We start from the raw sequence: 17,976 nt of genomic DNA, 5'->3' as shown, positions 1-17,976 counted from the left end.
GTCTACAGTCATATTTTTAATTGGCTGATCAATCATTGAATCTGTAAACAGATCTTAGTTTCAAGCTGTAGAACGAAGAACAGGGTGATCGACAGTCTAGACTTTTGTCTGATTCAAATTTTCAATTAATTAATGAAATGATCTATAGTCAAGACAATTTGTTGGAGCTGGAGTGATATAAAGTCACATTTTTAATTAACTGATCTATGTTTCAGTCTATAGAACGATTAATACATATGACTTATTATTAAAACTGTAATGATCTATAGTCAAGACATTAGACCGGTACATAGTCTACACTATTGACTAATTAAGGAACTGATCTATAATCAAGGCTATGGATCTATGTTTAAGAACGATTAAGACTTATTATACTAACTGTAATGATCTATAGTCAAGACAAAAGACTATATATATAGTTTAACTGATAGTCTATACTATCAACTGATTTATATATAAAAATTATTAAGAACTGATCTATTATCTAGACTCTGGAACTGTGTAAACTGGCCTGTATTAAACACTAATCTATAGCCAAGAATATAGACAAATTTAGACTGTCAACAAATCTATAGTTTTGTCAAGTTCATAAACTGATTTTAAGCTTAAATGACCTTTGACCTTTAATATTAAAATATATAGAATTTAGTTAAAAATAAACTTTTTCAAGTCTTAGTTAAGCGGAATTTATGCCTACATTAAATCTTTAAACACTTTAATTTCTCTTAATAATAGATGTATAATAAAAAGTTAAACACAAATTTAAATTAATTTATTACCAACATGAAAAGTTAAATCAAGCATAATATTTTTCAAAAATTTCATCATACAACTGAAATTTTATTCTACAACAAACAGCAACAAATTCAAGAAAAAAAACTGATGTAATTTAAAAACCCAAAAACACTATTAAAATGATGCAATATTTTCTACAATATTTCAAATCCTTTTTTTTCTTGTAAAATAAGTCTACACATAATACTCCCTTGATGAAATTAAAAATTTTGTGTCTCACTCTTCACTCCCTCTCTCTGTTTAACTTAGTTCAACAACCGGATTTGTCAATGACGGAAATACATTTTTTTTTGTAATAAAATAAAAAAAACGAGGATCAAGGTTACATTCAAATTTAATTATTTGTTATTTTTTGATTTACCAACTATTTGTTGTTGTTGCAATTTATGCAGTTTTTTTCTTTTGCTAGTAATTGTGTTGTTTTTTTAAGTAATTACCAGGCGTATTTAACATGCAAACACTTGCATCAGCCTTCTTTTTATACGCAGCGTTAAGCGTTTCTTGCAATAATTTAATTTATAATTTAAATTATGCCAAATTTTAAAAATTGTAGCGAAAAAAATTTATATATATTTTTATACCCTACACCACTATAGTGGGGAGGGTATTATACGTTTGTGCTGATGTTTGTAACATACAAAAATATTGGTCCAATACCCACCTTAAAGTATACCGATCGATTCAGAATCATTTTTTTTTGAGTCGATTAAGACATGTCCGTCCGTCCGTCTGTCCGGCTGTCCATGTAAACCTTGTGCGCAAGGTACAGGCCGCAATTTTCAAGATAATTTGATGAAATTTGGACCAAGCATGTTTTTTGGCACAAGGACGAAGCATATTGAAAATGGCTGAAATCGGTCCATTATTTCATCTAGCCCCCATACAACCGTACCTCCCGATTTGAACTTTTTATGCTATAATTACGTCAAATATTATGCTATCTCTCTAAAAATTGGCACAAATAAGTTTTATATAAGTATAAATGATACTGCAGATTTTCGTAAGGATCGGCGTATATTTGACCCTAGCCCCCATACAAGCCCCCCTTCAAAAAATGACTTAAACGTCTAAAATTAACTTGTAACCATTTGTATCGCAATGAAACTCAACAAAACTAACTGTTATTTAGAAATATATCCTTTTCCCAAATTTACCGAGGATAGGCCCATATTTGACCTATATAAAGCCTCATTTAGAAATTTTAGTTTTTTATCAATAAATGGCTTAAATATTTTGCAATTATGGTAATATTCAACATAAAAGGTTCTTTACAAAAAATAAAAATTTTATAAAAGTAAAAATTGTAAAAATATAGTCATGGTGTAGGGTATCATATGGTCGGCCATGCCCGACTATACTTTCCTACTTGTTTTAGATTATGTTTGGCAGGCATTCACATTTTGCTACAATTTAGTTTCGTTTTTCTTTGTATTTTTTTTCTTCTTTTCCTTAAAACAACTTCAGAAATAACGAACAAATTAAAAGCTTGTTTTAACGTTTTTAAATGTAATTTAGCGGATATTCGTTTAAAGAAAAATATATCTAAAAACCATAATAAAATAAAAATCAATTCAAAATCAAACCAAAATACAAGAAAAACATAGAAAACACACACACACACTAACAACAATAATCAATCAAAAATAACAGAATTTTCATTTATCAAAAAAAAAATGAAAATATTTGAAAAATATGTTACTATTGCTGCTGCTATATGTATAGTGTTATGGATGATATTACGTCAGCAAAAATTAAGCTGAAAAAAATTGTTTTTTTCAAAAATTGATTTAGTTTTTAGGCCCAAAACTATTTTTCTGTTTTATTTTTTGCTTGTTTTCTTAAGGAGGTGCGCCGCTGCAGTTATCGTCTGTCTAATTTGAGAGAAAAAAAATCGCTTGAAACTACAAAAAATTTGTTACATTAAAAGTGCGTTTTTTTCGTTTGAATTAGTTTCAAGTGCGTTTTGTGTAGTATCTTTAAAAATGGAAGAAATCTCTGCAAGAATACATATTATAGTTTAGGTGAGCACATGTTCATTTTTTCAGTTTGAAGTATCTTTTTTTCTAAAAGGTTACAGTGGTTCTTAGAATCAAATTATAACTTCAGTTTCCCATACGAATCGCAGTTGTATTATACTTTCATCCATATATAACTCCCTACTATGTCCCCTCCAAAGACCTTTTAAGTTATAACAATCTGAACCTGATAAGACAAAGAACTTATGCATCACGAATTTGTCTTTAATACTGGACTATTGAACTTGCTTGTGTAAGTATTTGTGACAAGTTATGTTACTGCAAAAGCATAATTAGAGCCGTACTATACTACAGATTATAGGAACCTTCGAACTTTTCTTTACCCTCAATGATTTCTTTCGACATTTAAATTGGAATCTATGTTTCCAAGACAATATGTGAATGCCATAGCGAAAATGCTCAAGGATACTGGGAATAAAAACTTTCATTCCCATAATAAAAATCGTCGACTAGATCCAGAAAAAAGCCTTAATCAGAAGTTCAAAACAGCAATCAAATCCAAAGAGGAAGCGTTCATAAGTTGGCGTAATAATAACAACTTCAAAACTAATTTGCTACGCAAAAAAAAAAACAGATCTTCGTGTATCAAAGTACTAAGGAGCGAAAAAGCTTTATACAAGCAGCGTCTTCGTGGTTTTTATTGATCCCCGAGGCAGTAAACCTTCTAGTCATTTCTTAAACAAGTAAAGGATAATGCTAGTTCTTCAATTTCAACTTTTATAAGAAATGACCTGGAAACATTCACTGGTCCGATTGATAAAACTAATCTTTTCGCTGAATTGTTTGCATGCAAGTCTTACTTGCCGGAAAACAATACCAATATTTGTATTATCAGCTCTAACCAAAATTTTATTAAGTAATGCTCTGTAATTTCTCTCGTAGCGGGGAACGATAATATCTGATCTTGGAAATTATATTTCACCGTGTATCACTCTTTTAACGAAACACCCTCTTCTCACGATTTGGTTTAAAACACAGCCACTACGTGAGTCCCGAAGGGACATCAACTAACTGACCAGTCAAGACTAAGTCCAGCCACCAGTAGTACCAGATTATGTGGTGCCAAACCAAACTTTGAAACTCCAGGCAGACTAGAGGTACTCATCGCACCTCTTTACCCTGCGATTGCAATACACCATGATGTGACACTCATCATGGAAACATGCACCAGTAAGAAGTCTCCTAGGCCAGAAGGCATTACAGCACCAATCTTAAAGCAATGCTCATCGACGCTAGCTGGTCCATTAGCCAATCTTTTCAGCACTTTATAAAATGCTGGTGAGTTCCCTACATCCTGGAAGATTGTGAATAAAAATTATCTATTGAAAATGATCGCCCAATTGCAATTTGTTCTGCGCATTTTAAAGTTTTAGAAAATATAGTAAACTATAGGTAAACATTCATTGCAACACACATAGATCCCAAATGGGCAAAAACCAGGTTCTATATATAAAAACAGAAATATGATACGTTCTACTAAATCATAACTGAATAATCACAGCACAATACAGTGCCCTAATTGTGCTTTGCTTCATATGGGTACCAAGCCGCTGAAAAAGTAGTCGGAATCTGAACGTGCGAATGTAATTGCTTTTAAAGACATGGAACTCGAGGGAGATAACCTAAATCACGCCGACAAGTGAACTTTGAAGCATGAAAGACAATGATCCTAGGGGGTAACTCTACGAGAACACAAAGAAAAATCTCCTCTTACTACAAGTACTTTACTACAAGTACCGAAATACCTTTACCAAACTAGAAGATGAAAGCAGGGCTTATGGAAACGATAGTGGTACTCTGGGACACATTGCTAGGATATAGTCAAAATTAGATGCAAATATCTTGAGAGCAATATGATTCAAGATATAAGATCCTTCAATACCATAGTTAGAAAAAATTTGAGGAATAACGTACAGGAAACAGAATTTCTGAACATCGGACTATATAAGGCTTTTCTCACTAACTTTGTCCATTGAAAGTGGCGCTCAACAAGCGCAACACTGGCGTAGGTTCGGATTTGAAACATTCTATCAACCTACTTTTAAAGGAACAAAGATTCAGATTCACCTTCTGGACTGATCCTCTCAAAAGTTTACAGATAATACAAAGAGCCAAAAGATCATCTACTGCAATCGGGTTATTCCAAAAGTACAGTTAAATAGTCGGATTGCGAAAAAGCGAATGGATTCAGACAAAAGTTGTATTTTGTCAGATTTGATGTAGTACACATCCTCCTAACCTAACTAAAAACTACCATCACCTTGTGAATGATTTATCAACTACATATATTTCTGTTCGTGATCTAAAGATATTCTTATTGGTAGTCACTTCAGATCACTTTGTGACATATTGATCTTTCAATGAAGATCCCAAGATGATTCTCACCCAAAAAGACTGGACTCGAATGCAAGAGCAGAATAGTGTTCTATTTAAACAACTTCATATTGATTGCCCGTATGCTTTCGACTTTAGTATATTTAGACCTTTAGGGAAATTTTATTTGTAGCTAAATATATTTAACAACTTCTATGTCATTGATCAAAAATAAATGCGTCTTTATGACTCTCATTCTGGGAGCTAAATCCCTTCCTGTTGGTGATCACTTCAGATAATCTCGTGAAAGATTGATATTCTATGTTGTAGCTCAAACATTAACACAATTACATATAGTTCTGTTCGTGATCTACAAACTTATTGATAGTTACTTTAGATCACTTTGTGACAGATTGATCTTTAAATGAACATCCCAAGATTATTCTCACTCAAAAGGACTGCACTCGAGTGCAAGAGCAGAGTAATATTCTATTTAAATTATTTGACGTCTATATAGAAACAACTTTTAAAGGAGTCAAAATATCTCCTCATTTTAAAGATTATTGTCAGAAATCCATTGGCAGGAAGTTAGTTAATATAAAAGCTGTAGAAAATCTGCCTTTATGATCTTATGTCTGTGATCTACATGTTCTCCTGTTGGTGATCACTTTAGATCACATTGTGAAAGATTGATGTTTTATGTTATAGCTCAAACATTAACACAATTACAAATCTTTATGTTCGTGATCTACATATATTATTATTGGTAGTCACTTTAGATCACTTTGTGACAGATTGATCTTTAAATGATCATTCAAATCGTTTATTTAGAGAAACATTATTATTTTAAATATTGATAATCTTTAGGCAAATTCAAAATTTTTGTAAATATTACTCTAATAGATCATTTAAACGTAAAGTTTTTTTTTCGAAAATCAACACCTCAAAGCCACAGTTTGTTACATATAAATTAAAGATATTAAACAATGTATGTATTTTAACCTTGTTATCTTATTACAAATGATAATGATGTTGATGATGATATTACACAAGTGCTACAGATTCCAATCAGTGCAAAAGTCTAAAAATTAACAAAACAAGATAATTATTTTCACGACATTCTTCTATAAAAAAACCCACTGTTTTCTAGTTAGCAATTGAAAAATTGAACTAAAATAGAGACTAAATTGACTTAAAATACAATACATATGTATGTAAGTAAAGTACGCGATGAAGAAATCATCCGCATTTAAGACAAAACAAAAATTGAACATTTTCAAAACCAGATCTTATGCGAATGCGTTTTGAGAGCACTGGCAGCAGTGGTCAACATTCTGTTGTAGTCGTAACGTAACACTAGCAGTAGTTGTTATAATTTGTTTGTTTGTTTGTTTGTTTGTTATACCCTACACCACTATAGTGGGGAGGGTATTATACGTTTGTGCTGATGTTTGTAACATACAAAAATATTGGTCCAATACCCACCTTAAAGTATACCGATCGATTCAGAATCATTTTTTGATTCGATTAAGACATGTCCGTCCGTCCGTCCTTCTTTCCGGCTGGCTGTCCATGTAAACCTTGTGCGCAAGGTACAGGCCGCAATTTTCAAATTTTGATAGAATTTGGACCAAGCATGTTTTTTGGCACAGGCACGAAGCCTAAAATGGTGGAAATCGGTCCATTATTTCATCTAGCCCCCATACAACCATACCTCCCGATTTTAACTTTTTATGCCATAATTACGTCAAATATTCTATTATCTCTCTAAAAATTGGCACAAATAAGTTTTGTATAAGTATAAATAACACTGCAGATTTTCGTAAGGATCGGCCCTTATCCCAAATTTACCGAGGATCGGCCCATATTTGACCTATATAAAGCCTCATTTAGAAATTTTAATTCTTTTTATCAATAAATTGCTTAAATATTTTGGAATTATGGTAATATTCAACATAAAAGTTTCTTTATATAAAATGAAAATATATTCATGGTGTAGGGTATTATATGGTCGGCCATGCCCGACTCTACTTTCCTACTTGTTTGTTTTTGTATCTGTTGGTTTTTAAGACCATTTTTGACCGATTAAACTAAAAAAGAAGAAAAAAAACACATTGACCGTTTAAAGTACAGACGAAGCGTTATTGTAGCTGTTGGGTTGTGATTGAGTCTTTTTTTTTTGTGACTACTATTGTTGTTTTATGAATGTAACATTTTGTTGCATGAAGTTTTGGTGGATGGCAACTTATGGCTTATGGCAGAGCATGGCTGCTGGCACATTCCATGGTATATAAAAGTCGAGACTTCTTAGAGAATGTATCTCAAACCAAAGTTAGATTTTTGCTAGCAAGCAACAAATTCTTGTAATAAAGAAACGATCCTCTACATAGATCAAATTTATAAATATATATATTTTTTTACATTTTTATCTATATATTTTGTAATTAAATACAAAAAACAAACCAACAACAACAACACATCAAAATGTTTGCTAAGGTAAGGATTTGGAACCGCTATCAAGTGATGTTAAGTGATTTTAATATAACTCATGTGCTGCTTGCAGGTAGTACTATTAGTCAGTGTATCCTTGTCTATGACCATGGCGGCGCCCGGTATTTATGGCGGTTATGGTGGTCATGGTGGTATTGCCTTAGCAGCAGCTCCAGCAGTATCTTATGCTGCTCCTGCTGTTTCCTATGCTGCACCCGCTATTTCTTATGCAGCACCCGCTAAAGTTGTGGCAGCTGCACCCGCCATTGTTGCCGCTCCCAAAGTTGTAGCTGCTGCTCCAGCTATTGTTAAGGCTGTTGAGCCAGAACCTTTCGATCCCAATCCTAAATATAGTTTTTCATATGGTGTATCTGATCATTCTACTGGTGATTCTAAAGCGGCCGAAGAACATTTGGAAAATGGTGTCATCCATGGAAGTTACTCATTGACTGAAGCTGATGGCTCTATACGTAAGGTAAGTGGACGAATTTGGGGAAGTTCTAAGGGATTCTTAACTTAACACTTCTTAAATTGATGTCGTTAAACGTCCTAGTGGAGTATTTCAACATTTCCATGTATTTGGGAAAACCAGAGAGATGATGATGCTAAAACTTTCTCCTAGTGTTTCACAATTATAACTTGTTAGTTCTTGGTTCAACAATTTATAATTGTAAAGCGTTGATTTCTTTAACTGATATCATTAAACGTCCTGCCACTATTTCCCAATTGTAAGTTCTTAGTCCCTGTTCCAACAAATTACAATTGTAAAGCGTAGTTAAACGACCTAGTGAAGTTTTCCATATATTTGAGAAAACCAGGGATATTGTTGATATTAACATTTTGATTTCTTCAAGATATATCATCAGACGTCCTCCTAGTGTTCCTCAATTATAAGTTGCTAGTCCTTGGTCCAAGAAATTATAATTGTAAAGCGTTGACTTCTTTAACTGATATCATTAAAAGTCCTAGTAATGTTTCCCATGTATTTGAAAGGCCCAGGGATATGTTGATATAAATACATTGACTTCTTCAAGATATATCATTAGACGTCCTCCTAGTGTTTTCAATTATAAGTTGTTAGTCCTTGGTCCAACAAATTATAATTATAAAGCGTTGAATTCTTTAACTGATATCATTCAACGTCCTAGTAATGTTTAACATGCATTTGAAAACCCCAAGGAGATGTTGATATAAATACATCCATTTCTTCAACATATATCATTAGACGTCCTCCTAGTGTTTCCCAATTAAATGTTGATAATCCTTGGTCCTACAAATTGAAATTGTTAACCATCGAGTTCTTTAACTAATATCTTCAAACGTCCTAGTGATGTTTCCAATGTTTTTGAAAACGCCAAGGATATGTTAATATAAACACTTTGACTTCTTCAACTGATATCATCAGACGTCCTCCTATTGTTTCCCAATTATAAGTTCTTAGTCCTTAGTCCAAGAAATTAAGATATTTTTAATCACATTAACTATATAAATTATGAAAAATGTTATTCCTTCTAAATCATACATTTTCAATTGATCTTCCAGTCAAAAATGAACTCAAAGAAAAGGAAAGGTAATGACAAGGGATGATTGGGCCGCGAACACTATCCTAAGGAACGACGTGATCTCAATCTAGACTGATGGCTCAAAGTCAGAAAGGGGCACGAGATTGGGAATCTTCTTTGAAAAACTAAATCTTCTTTCTTTTCGACTACCTGCACGATCCGATCCCTCAGGCAGACATGTATGCCATCTATTTAGTGGCGAGAAGAATCCGGGAATTAAATCTCGGAAATTCGACTATACATACATACTTGGACGGCTATTAACTCCAATGTTAATATGTCGAAATGTCTTGTCAATTGTATGTGATCATTTGCACAATTGACACAACATCACGTTGGGTTGATATGGGTTCTAGGACATAAGGACATCCGGGGAAATAAAATGTGCAACTAAAGGGTCGTCCCTAGACTTAACCCCTGTGCTATCTTGCAATATTCACACTTCTTTGATGACCCTATCAAAACTGATAGATGAATGGACTTTGAGTGAGATGGAACTCAAATATTACCACTTGTAGAATATCGAGACTGCTCTGACTCCCTGTGACAACAGATAGGATTAGGACTCTCTTATATCTTAGTAGGTTAGGTTAGGATGTATATTACATCAAATCCGAAGAAATACACCTAGGCCTCTTAGTGAGAACTAAATTGGGCCACCCAAATTATAGCCACTGTAGAAGCTGCTTCAACGAAGAAGAAGTGGTATCGGTTGTGGCTGCCTAGCAAACTCTTTTCCATGATCTAGACTGTCAGAGATGCGTGACTAATAAACATGATCGGTTTTGTTAAAAGCAAAAAGTCAACGAAATTAGGGAGGGAAACAATTACCTCAATATTAGGGAATGGTAATTCTAAGGCTATCACAATGGACTTGGAGGCCTCCGAGAGAACTCGCTTGCTAGCAAGCAATCCACGTAACCTAACCATCTACCGATAAAGATGTGATTTTAGAAAGATTTGAATGACTATATATGTCAAAAATTTTCTTCCGATATCTTAATCCATTCAAATTTTACATTAATTACAACTTTATTAATTTTTTTCATTTATTCAGGTCACCTATACTGCCGATAAAATTAATGGTTTTAATGCAGTTGTTGAAAAATCTGGTCAAGCCATCATTGCTAAACCAGTTGCTGTAGCCGCCGCAGTACCAGTTGCCAAAGTAGCCTATGCTGCACCAGCTGTAGCCAAGGTAGCTTATGCTGCACCAGCTGTTGCTAAAGTAGCTTATGCTGCTGCTCCTGCCTACTATGGTGGTTATCATCATTAAATAAATCAAACTATTAAGCATGGAAACATCAAGCGTCACCACCATCATTATCACTTTCATATTATTGAGTCATAAAAATTCTAGTGACAATTTTGTTAAAAAAAAAGAAATCAAACCATAAAATGACCATTAAGCTATCGTTATTTGGACTTGTGATCTTGAAAATCTACTCTTTATTATAAAAGTATTATTAATTATTTTCCCAATAATTAATAATACCTAATAATGTTATTAACTTATTATTTAGTTTTAATCATATCTATTCATATTCACCATCATATATACTTCGGTTATATACTCACTCACTCAAATACGCTCTCAAACTTAAAACTTACTCACTCACTCTCTCTCTCTTTCACTCAATCAACTGTCATTCGCTTTTCGTAAAAAAAAAAAAAATAATAGTATTTAAAACTTAATTTTTTTTATTAAGTTATAAGACATTGATTGTCTTATGATTTTTTGTTTTTGTAATATATGTATATATTTTTTTTTTTTTGTTGTTTATTATTAATTTTTGATTCTTTCTGCTTATTTTGTTATTGTAATTTTGTTTTTATTTTGTTGTAAATAATCCATAATTAATCTTATGCTATTGTCATCTCTTGTGTTGGTGTCAATAGTATTTTTTTTTTTGTTAAAAAAATAATATTTTATAGAATTTAAGTGACACGAATTTTTCTCGTAGAAGAATCGTGTTAATAACTTTAGAAAACAAAAAAAATCAAATCTAAAAACTATAAAAGAATGTAGAGGAAGAAGAAGAATCGTGTGCATTTACTGAATAAAGAATTCAGTACAAAAATAAAATATTAAAATATGAGTTTTTATTAAAAAAAATGTAACTAGCTATACCCAGTGTGCTTTGCTACCCTTTAAGCAATACAAATAAAAAATCCGCTTAATAATTTTGAAGATTCTAACTGTATTAGTTTTTCAGTTACACAATTGGTTACAATTGCTTAATTTCCCGAACATTATTTGATTAAAATCTTTAATTGATGAAAAATTTAAAAAAAAAAAAAATCTTTTAGTTTCCCAGATATACGAAATTTTGAAAATTTGATGCCCCCCATTGAAAGTCTGTACGTTATTCTCTAAATGTTCACATGAATGTCAAAGTTCTTCATGAAAAGATTCTAGCTTTAATAGTTTCTCAGAAATACAAATTCTTCTATTTAAAACATATACGGACTCACTTCTCCAAAATGTTCAGATGTATAATAAAGTTCTTTTTGCTAAATTTGAAGAATTTTGTTTTATTAGTTTCAAAATAAACGAAATTTTGTATTTACTTCATAAAGGAGGTACCAAGACCTCATTGAAAGTCCGCCCGTTATTCTCAAAATGTTCACATTAATGTCAAAGTTCTTCATGTAGAATTTGAAGATTCTATACTCTAACAGTTTCTCAGAAATGTGAATTTTTCTATATAAAACATATATGGACTCACAGACCCCCCACATGAAAGTTCGATAGTACTTTCATGGTGTAGAAAAAAAACTTTCGGTTGATACAACTCTCGGTTTGGCCGATTATGAATCGGGTCGTTCCAGAGCAAAGATTCAATTTGATGTTCGACCAAATGCATTCATAGACTTTTAAAAGTTGTTGTTGTAATAGTTCGACTGTGGCCGAGAGTACTTTGCTGAGGGAAAAACAACTATCGATTGTTACTGCTAGTATGACTCGGGTCTTTCCAGAGAAAAGATCCAATTGTCGTGAAAACGATTTGTTAAAGTCAAGTTGTTTGGTTATTTAACTCTAGAGAGTTTGCACTTGATGATACTGACTAATTCAATAGCTATTTAAGGCTATCACTTATTGAAGGTTTGATGTGTTTTTAGAGATTGGTCGAACAGATAGATTCCAACGAATGTAGAGCTAGTGCAGTTGACAGTAAAACTGTGAAGTTATTTACCGTGTGATAGTAAAAATACTTTGTATTTTTGGCGATTTTCACAAAATGGTAATACAAGAAAGAGGTGACCAATTTTGGATGCTTCCCATTTTGCTCACTATCACCTACAACTGACAAATAACTTGCTGCCCCTTGGGGCATGTTACCTTGACGAAAGACCTAATCTTGGTGTGATTGGAATCGCCGGGAAAATAGGCGGACTATAAGCTGATAATGTCAATTCATGGGGTCGAATCTGAGAACCACATAATCTGGTACTTCGAGTGACCAGTTGCCCGCAGAACTTTTCCTTTTTGAAAGTTCGATGCTGTTGCCAAATGGTCACAGATACCCCTCAGAGGAGTTAGTATGAAACTAAACGTTGAAACTGAGTTGGAATTTAAACAGGATAAATAGAAACAGGATGAATGTAGGGGTATACGGATCTCATCCGTCCGTTTATCTACAGTGAATATGTTGTTCTCTTATGAGTATGTCGGATGAATGAGAAGTGTGCAGGGATGAATGTTGTTAGATGAAAGGTGTCTTATAGAAGTGAATTTATTGAATTTCGCTTTCTTATCCAAGTATGTTCAGAAGAAACCTGCTGCAAGCCGGAAACCTGGTGAATTCATATGCATGATAGCTCAAGTACTTGAGCGACCTGCGTGAAGGATACACAATGGTGCGATGGTGAGTCTTCACAAAAGTTCATCCAGTGATTGAAAAAGACCACAGTGAAATAGTCAAACACGTCAGGTGTTTACGTAAAGCACTCGACAATTATCAATCAACTCGTCAAATTTCCTTATGATATCTCTAATAGTTCCAGGGATACTGAATATAAAAGTTTCTAAACCCCCTTAGTAATGACAAAATGAATCTGTTAATCCCCTGACCTAACCTAACTGCAATCAAATCATAATTGTTTAAAACCTATTAATTGTCATTAATTTTTAAATTTATATTATGTTCCACAAATTGCATAAAATAATTATTTGACTAAAATCTGTTTTAATAACCTATTGCAATATTTTGAAATTTATCAATCATATTAAAGTCATCTTAATTCAAAACACGTTTAATCGAAAGAAAAAAATTGGAAATCCAAAAAAAAAAAAAAAAAAACAAGTAAGAAATTATATTCGGGCGAGGCCGACCATATAATACCTACACCTTTAACAAAAACTAAAATATGATTTAGTTGTCATAATAAAGCATTTAGTTGAATTGTAGCTTGCCTCAGATATACTTAAGTTGTTTATTGTTGAATAAAATTGTGGACATTTAAGTGAAATTTTGATGGGGGACTTTTCATAGGGGTTAAGGTCATATGAGGCCCTATAATTATAGAATTTGTGAGGGTCATCAAGTCTAGTATAGAATTTGGTTTTGCAGCCTTTTATAGAGATATGAGTATATTAAACATAATTGTGAACATAAAAGCCCTTTCCTGGGGTTCAGTTGTATGGGGGTTAGGTGAAATAATGGATCGATGTTAACCATTTTCAATAGGTTTCGTTTACCTAGAAAATTGTGACTTGTAGTTTAATTACAAGGTTTACAAGCCCAATTCGGGGGTACAGTTGTGTGGGTACTAGATGAAATAATGGTCCGATTTTAACTATTTTCAATAGTTTTCAATAGTCTTAGTCTACGGTACCATAGAAGATCATGTGCAAAATTTCATTGAATTATCTCCAAAATTGTGACCTGCAGTTTGGTTACAAGGTTTACAAGCCCTATTCGGGGGTACAATTGTATTGGGGGCTAGGTGAAATAATGGACCGATCTTTACCTCTCTATTGTCTCGTCCCTGAGACAATAGAAGATCATGTACCAAATTTCATTGAATTATCTTTAAAACTGCGACCTGTAGTTTGATTACAAGGTTTACATGGACAGACGGACGGACATAGCGACCTGTAGTTTGATTACAAGGTTTACATGGACAGACGGACATAGCTTAATCTACTCAGCAAATGATTCTGAGCATATTGGTATACTTTAAAGTGGGTACAGGACCAATATTATTGTGCGTTACAAACATAAGCACAAACCCAATATACCTACCCTACTAAAGTGGTGTAGGGTATAAAAAGTAGTAGCACAAGCAATTAAATAATATTAAACTTTACTAGAGCTACTGTTATAACGGAGTGAGTTGTAAGCAAACTTATGAGTAATAGAAGCAGCAACATATCATAATAATAGAAAAAAAAACACTAAGCATACAACAAACAGACAACCACATGTCAGTTTTATGTCTGTAATTTAAACCCAAAAACAAAAAACTGATGATTAATGTAGTGATAAAAAGACTCTTCATAACTTCAAATGTCTATTATAGAAAGACGAATTACAAGTGTTAAAATAAACTTAACAATTAATGACGTCACTTATGACTTGTAAACGAAACGGTTTTGAAACGGTTAATTTTAAAACATTTTACAAATAAGGAATATTTTTACTTTTAATTTATAGTTAACGTTATATGTATGTCATTGTAACAAGGTTGCATTTTTAACGTTATTTTTACTTACTTTTGTTTTATTTGGCACGTTTTCTATGGTAATTCAATTTTTTTTATTTATTATTAATTTTTTCCACCTTATGGGTGGTAGCGTTCCCGTTTATGGCAAAAAGTGGGACTTGATTATATAATAAAAATTTTGTTTTTACTCAAACAAAAAATTTTTTTTAAATATTGGAATAGACAAATTTGGCAAGTCTTTCGTTTTGCATGGCAATCCATATTGGTTTTTGGAAGGTATATTTGGGAAATTACACAAATTTCATGAATATTGATTGAGTGACAATTATTTTCTTTAAAAAGCTTGTTATTTTTAATGAAAATCATCAGTCAATTACTTTAATTACAGTGTTAAACACTTAAGTTTTTTTTTACAAACCAATCAACAAAAATCTTTTATATATAAAAAATGGCTTTCCTTAAGGTGAGTTTTCAAAAGGATTAAAAAAATTTGAAGAAAAATATTCGAAACAAGTGAGCGGTCCAATTTGCTAAAATGTTAAATATTTACAAATGTTTTCGTAAAGTGTTTAAATTTTAAATAAAAACGTTAACTTCTGAAGAATATTGTGATCTCAAACTAATTCCCAAGACGCTGATTGTCTTATTCAATGATCTACTATGATCTGCTCTGAACAACTCGTGAAGAATCTGAAACTATACGGTCTCTTATAGATCATTACTCTTTTACTCACCAGAGGAATATCTTCCAATTTATTAATTATCTTTGTTGGAACCTCAGATAACTTAGATCACAAAGATTAAGAAACTATATGATCTATCGTAGATCATTACTCAACCATATTGTGATCAAAAACTAATCCATATATAGACTTTCAAGACGATGATTGTCTGATGCAATGATCTTTGCAATGATCATTGTCTTATAATATATTCTTCTGATCGCCACTGTTTAAAACCAAAAAATGAAGTCCGATTCAGAAAACCATTTTACTATCAATTGCTGAACTGCTTATTGATACTTGACGTCTTATGGTTCTGAACACTGCTAAAGCTTTTTTTGACATAAGGAACTAATTCATCAACTTTAGCAGAGTAATTGAAGCAAACTGCAAATGAAATATTCAAAAGTTTCTCAAAATTTAAGAAGAAGATTCTATTTAAACCAATTAAAAAGATTTAACGAACTTTTTGAAGATTAGGTTATGATTTTTCGTGGTTCTGAACTTTGCTAAAACCTCTTTGGCTCAAGAAACTATTTAGTCACCTTAAGAAGAGTAATTTAAGCAAATTTTAAATGAAATGTCGAAAGTTTTTCCAACGCAGAGATCATAAATATCATAACAAGATCTGTTCTGATGATATTAAATGGTTCTGAGCTTTGATAAAGTTTTTTTACTTAAGAAACCAGTTCATCGTCTTTAGCGGATTAATTAAAGCAAATTTAAAATAAAATGTTTAAAGTATTCTCAACTTCAGCTAAAACTTAAGTAGAGGATTCAACTCAAACCAATTCAAATGATTTAACGATCCTGCAAAAGATCGGCTTATGATTTCTCATGGTCTCGAACTTTGCTAAAGCATTTTAGATTTAAGAAACTAGTTATCCATCTTTAGGAGTTTCAAATAAAATTTTTAAAATTTTCTCAAACTCTAAAATCATAAAAGGATCGGGTTACGATTTACGGTTTTAAAATTTGCTAAAGCTTTTTTTCTTTGGTTTAATGTGTGAAGGTTTCACAAATTCAGCCAAATCTTTCAATCAGTTAAATTTAATTCACTTCGCTTTAATTCCATTTAATTCGACTGAACTTGATTGAATTCTATTTAATTTTATTCGAATAAATCCTTAACTTCTCTATATATACGAACACATATTAAATCTCTGTTTTTCATTTCTATCCTCTAGGTAACTATCGTCTGCTTGGCTCTCGTTGCTGCCATCGATTGTGCTCTCTTGCGTGCTCCCTTGGCCGCACCTGTAGCTGCTGCTGTACCCATCAATACTGAAATCGATCCTCATCCTCAGTATGCTTTTGCCTATAATGTACAAGATGCTTTGACCGGTGACAGCAAGAGCCAACAGGAGGTTAGAGATGGTGATGTTGTAAAGGGTTCCTACTCGGTGGTAGATGCTGATGGTTCTCTTCGTACTGTTTTCTATACCGCCGATCCCATCAACGGTTTCAATGCTGTAGTCCAACGTGGTCCCGTACCAGTTGCTGCTCCCGTTGTAGCTGCCAGACCTGTAGTGGCTGCTAGACCTGCTGTAGCTGTACCCACCCGTTTCTTTTAAGTTAAATGTATTTTAACTTAAAATAACGTTTTAGATGTATAGCTTTCCTCTATCCTTCTCTAATTATCTTTTAATTTAAAATCATTGTTATTTTAGGAAAATGTCATTATTATTTAAATATTATTTTGTTGTTTAGTTTGTATTTTATATTTTTTTGTTAAAAAATAAAAAAAAATTAAACGAAAATTATTTGTTTGTTGTATCGTAATGGTTATGCACACGCATGCAAATTTCATTTAGGTATGAGACAATGATTTAAGATTGTTGAAAAAAAAAATTGTTATATATTTTTCTATATTAATGTTTATAAATCAAACTGTTGGTCAGATGTTAAAACTTAAAGCTTTTTAAATACATTGTTGTTTTGTTCTTTTTTTGACATCTAAAGGAATTTACTTTGAAAATTACAAGATTTATGCTTAAGTTTGTTTAGACAGTTATGTATCGATAATGTCCTAAAACCCACATGAATTTATTTGAAAAACTTGTTCTCTTTTTATGGGAAAAATCAATATAACATGTCAGCAATAAAAATTATTTTGACAAAATAGACCAATATCTAAGAAAATGTGAGTAATAAAGAAGAAAAGTTTGTATCAAAAAATCAAACATTCATTACACGTTTGGATTAAAAGTTTGCAAAAATATGTATTTTTTTTTTAAATGTATTTAAAGTTAATCAAAAGTTTTATCAAACATAATCAAATACCAATCTATCTATCTATCTATCTATCTATCTATCTATCTATCTATCTATCTATCTATCTATCTATCTATCTATCTATCTATCTATCTATCTATCTATCTATCTATC

At 32.2% G+C, this 17,976-nt stretch overlaps 2 protein-coding genes across 2 annotated transcripts; both read left to right on the top strand.

The window, feature by feature from the left end:
* The first annotated feature begins 7,480 nt into the window (after nucleotides 1–7,480).
* LOC111678666 (cuticle protein 21) lies at nucleotides 7,481–11,387 on the top strand. Its single transcript, XM_023440081.2, has 3 exons — nucleotides 7,481–7,640; nucleotides 7,708–8,109; nucleotides 10,254–11,387. Exons 1-3 carry the CDS (start codon nucleotides 7,629–7,631, stop codon nucleotides 10,470–10,472), a joined length of 633 nt encoding a protein of 210 aa, XP_023295849.2. The 5' UTR covers nucleotides 7,481–7,628; the 3' UTR covers nucleotides 10,473–11,387.
* A 3,827-nt stretch (nucleotides 11,388–15,214) lies between these two features.
* On the top strand, nucleotides 15,215–17,345 carry LOC111678668 (cuticle protein 18.6). Its single transcript, XM_023440083.2, has 2 exons — nucleotides 15,215–15,329; nucleotides 16,776–17,345. The coding sequence occupies exons 1-2, from the start codon at nucleotides 15,315–15,317 to the stop codon at nucleotides 17,160–17,162; spliced, it is 402 nt and encodes a 133-aa protein (XP_023295851.1). The 5' UTR covers nucleotides 15,215–15,314; the 3' UTR covers nucleotides 17,163–17,345.
* Nucleotides 17,346–17,976: the final 631 nt, after the last annotated feature.

Source organism: Lucilia cuprina, chromosome 5, assembly GCF_022045245.1.
Source record: "Lucilia cuprina isolate Lc7/37 chromosome 5, ASM2204524v1, whole genome shotgun sequence".
Classification (NCBI taxonomy): domain Eukaryota; kingdom Metazoa; phylum Arthropoda; class Insecta; order Diptera; family Calliphoridae; genus Lucilia; species Lucilia cuprina.
Note: the sequence above shows the minus strand (reverse complement) of the source record. Positions and strands in the feature narration are given on the sequence as shown.

Bases quoted from the DNA above. Each gene is read 5' to 3' on its own strand.
- LOC111678666 (XM_023440081.2), top strand. The intron at 8,110-10,253 runs GTAAGTGGACGA...TCATTTATTCAG, and splicing joins CTGATGGCTCTATACGTAAG to GTCACCTATACTGCCGATAA.